This window comes from Nematolebias whitei, chromosome 18, assembly GCF_014905685.2.
Source record: "Nematolebias whitei isolate Nwh7 chromosome 18, NemWhi1, whole genome shotgun sequence".
NCBI classification, from domain to species: domain Eukaryota; kingdom Metazoa; phylum Chordata; class Actinopteri; order Cyprinodontiformes; family Rivulidae; genus Nematolebias; species Nematolebias whitei.
Window position 1 is genome coordinate 16,633,182 of NC_056515.1, and position 2,544 is coordinate 16,635,725.

At 40.3% G+C, this 2,544-nt stretch overlaps 1 protein-coding gene across 1 annotated transcript in view; it reads left to right on the forward strand.

The window, feature by feature from the left end:
- LOC119425071 (UDP-glucuronosyltransferase 2A1) overlaps window positions 1-1,738 on the forward strand; it is a 22,305-nt gene extending 20,567 nt beyond the window's left edge. The window contains exons 6-7 of the mRNA XM_037692595.1: window positions 1,059-1,278; window positions 1,459-1,738. Of these exons, the coding sequence (XP_037548523.1) occupies window positions 1,059-1,278; window positions 1,459-1,738 (500 nt within the window). The remainder of the gene's footprint in view (window positions 1-1,058; window positions 1,279-1,458) is intronic.
- The last annotated feature ends 806 nt before the right edge of the window (window positions 1,739-2,544 follow it).

Genomic DNA, 2,544 nt, shown 5'->3' on the forward strand with positions numbered 1-2,544 from the left:
ATTAAGGAGCTTGAGGAGAGAGAGGAGTGCAGGGCAGGATCCCAACAATTAAAGGTCCTAATATTGCACTGGTCCTTAGCACACAATATAGCAATAGCATTTCACCATTTCATTGTACTGTACCTTCAATTTAAATGCTTCAATGTTAAAACTAGGAGCTAGTTACTTATTGCAATAGGCTTATTTTTCATTATCCAGATCAATACAAGTGCATGTGTTCAGAAATGGTATAACAATACCATCTGTGACATTTAGTATAGAAAAGTATTTATATTTAATAATTATTTTTCTATAATCACATTCAAATAAATGTAGCAATAGCACTGATTTATCACAGAGCCCAATACAATAACCTGGAGGATAGCGCTAGCATGCTAGCTCCAGAAACAAACTCACCAGTTCCCACTTTTAGAATATACAGTCAGCTGAAGGTTTTTTCCACAAACAGAGGCATCTGAAAGTTGAGAGGCATATCAGTCAGAAATGGCAACATAGGCATTAGATAAAGGACTTTCAATGGCTTAAAGTGTACCTACAGCAGCTAGCCTAGCCTCTCTCGTATAACCTGGTTGGAAGTGGAACGATCTGTTCCGAAAGCACGATTCATACCATGCATTCTCTGGGTGCAGACGTGGTGCACCCAGAATGGTCTTATTCTTTTGTATTGTATTATTATTATTATTATTATTATTATTATTATTATTATTATTATTATTGTATAGAGATAATGTTGAACGAAACAACTTCACTCTCCATTAACTATAAAATATTTATCTTACAAAACTAGAAAATATATACATATATTTTGAAATATTTTTATTATTTCATTTTTATTTAATTTTTTAATGTCTAATTCAAGGTGATGTGGTGAGTGGTGGGGCGATGCCCTAGCGCCCTTTATTGGCTAGCCACCAGTGGTTTATTCCCTTCACAATAAGAGCAACTTGTTTCTGTTTTTCCCTTCAGATTAAAAGTAATTTGTTTCTGTTTATTCCTTTAAGATCAATGTGTTTCTATTTTTTCTCTTCAAAATAAGAGCTTGAATCTGACCCTTTCAGGCCATCCTTTGACCCGAGCGTTCATGACGCACGGTGGTACTAATGGTTTATATGAGGCCGTGTTTCACGGTGTGCCGGTGGTCGGTGTGCCACTTTTTGGTGATCAGTCTGATAATCTGGCCCGTCTAAGTCGCCGCGGTGCTGCGGTCAATCTCCACTTCAACCATATGACAACCAAAGAGCTGATGGAGGCTTTGCATGCTGTCATCAATGAGCCAAGGTGAGCATTAAGTCACAGGAAGTAGAATTGTATTTTGAAAGTGTTCTAATGAATGTGTTCCATCTTCAAAATTACACTCCTGATTTTCTGTGAGCCCTCTTGTCCTACTTTGTATCTTTGATCTTTGCTGCACCTATTTGGTAATAAAATGTTTGTTTTTTTTTCCCCCATGATGCTCAGCTACAAGTGGAACATGCAGCGTCTGTCAGTGTTGCAGCGCGACCAGCAGGTGGCACCACTGAGCACCGCCGCCTTCTGGGTGGAGTTTGTGATGCGTCACGGTGGAGCCAAACACCTGCAGATGGCGTCCCAGAATCTGAATTGGTTCCAGTACTACAGCTTGGACACATGCACCACCCTGCTGTTCACCATGGCTGCTGGCTCCGCCCTCTGCTGGGCGGGGCTCTGCTGTTGTTTGAAGCGCTGTAGACAGCAAGCAGGAAGACAGAAGAGTGCCTGAAGATGTGGCAGAGCTTGTTTCATACTCCATCTGAAGCCGGAACGTCGCTCTCAGTTACGTAGCTGCATGACAGATGTCTCATCATTTTGTTCTGGTACTAGCTTAGCGCTGCCCCTTCTCGACACAAGACCCATTCCAAACTTTTTCTCACAGGGTGTTGAACAAGCAGTCCCCTCTCTCAGCTGGTATTGCACAATACCACTTCTCCGCCATTTTAGTAGGCAAGCGCTAAAACTGTGTTTTATTCAGTTGAAACCTTTGGATTTTTTTTTTTTATAGAATCAATGCACAATATATTTTTTGTTATATGAAATACTTGTTTACAACTGCTTTTATTCCTGTGCTGACTTCAAAAGAGCACATGAACGAAAGCTCTTTTAAACAAATTACATTTTGCTTTCCTGTGCTCTCATAAAGTCAAGTCTCATATGTCAGTCATGATATTTGTGGGCAATGAGCCTTGTCAAAATACATACATATTCAGTTTGAAACACTGTGGGATGTGTTTGCCTTTAGTTTGAATAAAACAGTTCAGCAAGTATCTCCATCTTTATTTCATTAATGGAAAGATGTCTCTGTCTCTGTCGGATCTTCAATATTGAGGAATATTTTCATTGTGATGTCACCTCTACTAGGCATTCTTCTTCTTCTTCATCTTTGGGCTTTTCCTTCTTCAGGGGTCACCACAGCGAGTCATCCTTCTCCATCTCACTCAGTCCTCTGCATCCTCTATCCTCACTTCAACTACCTCCACGTCCTCTCTAACTGCATTCATCCTGCTTCTCTTTGGCTTTCCTCTGTCTTTT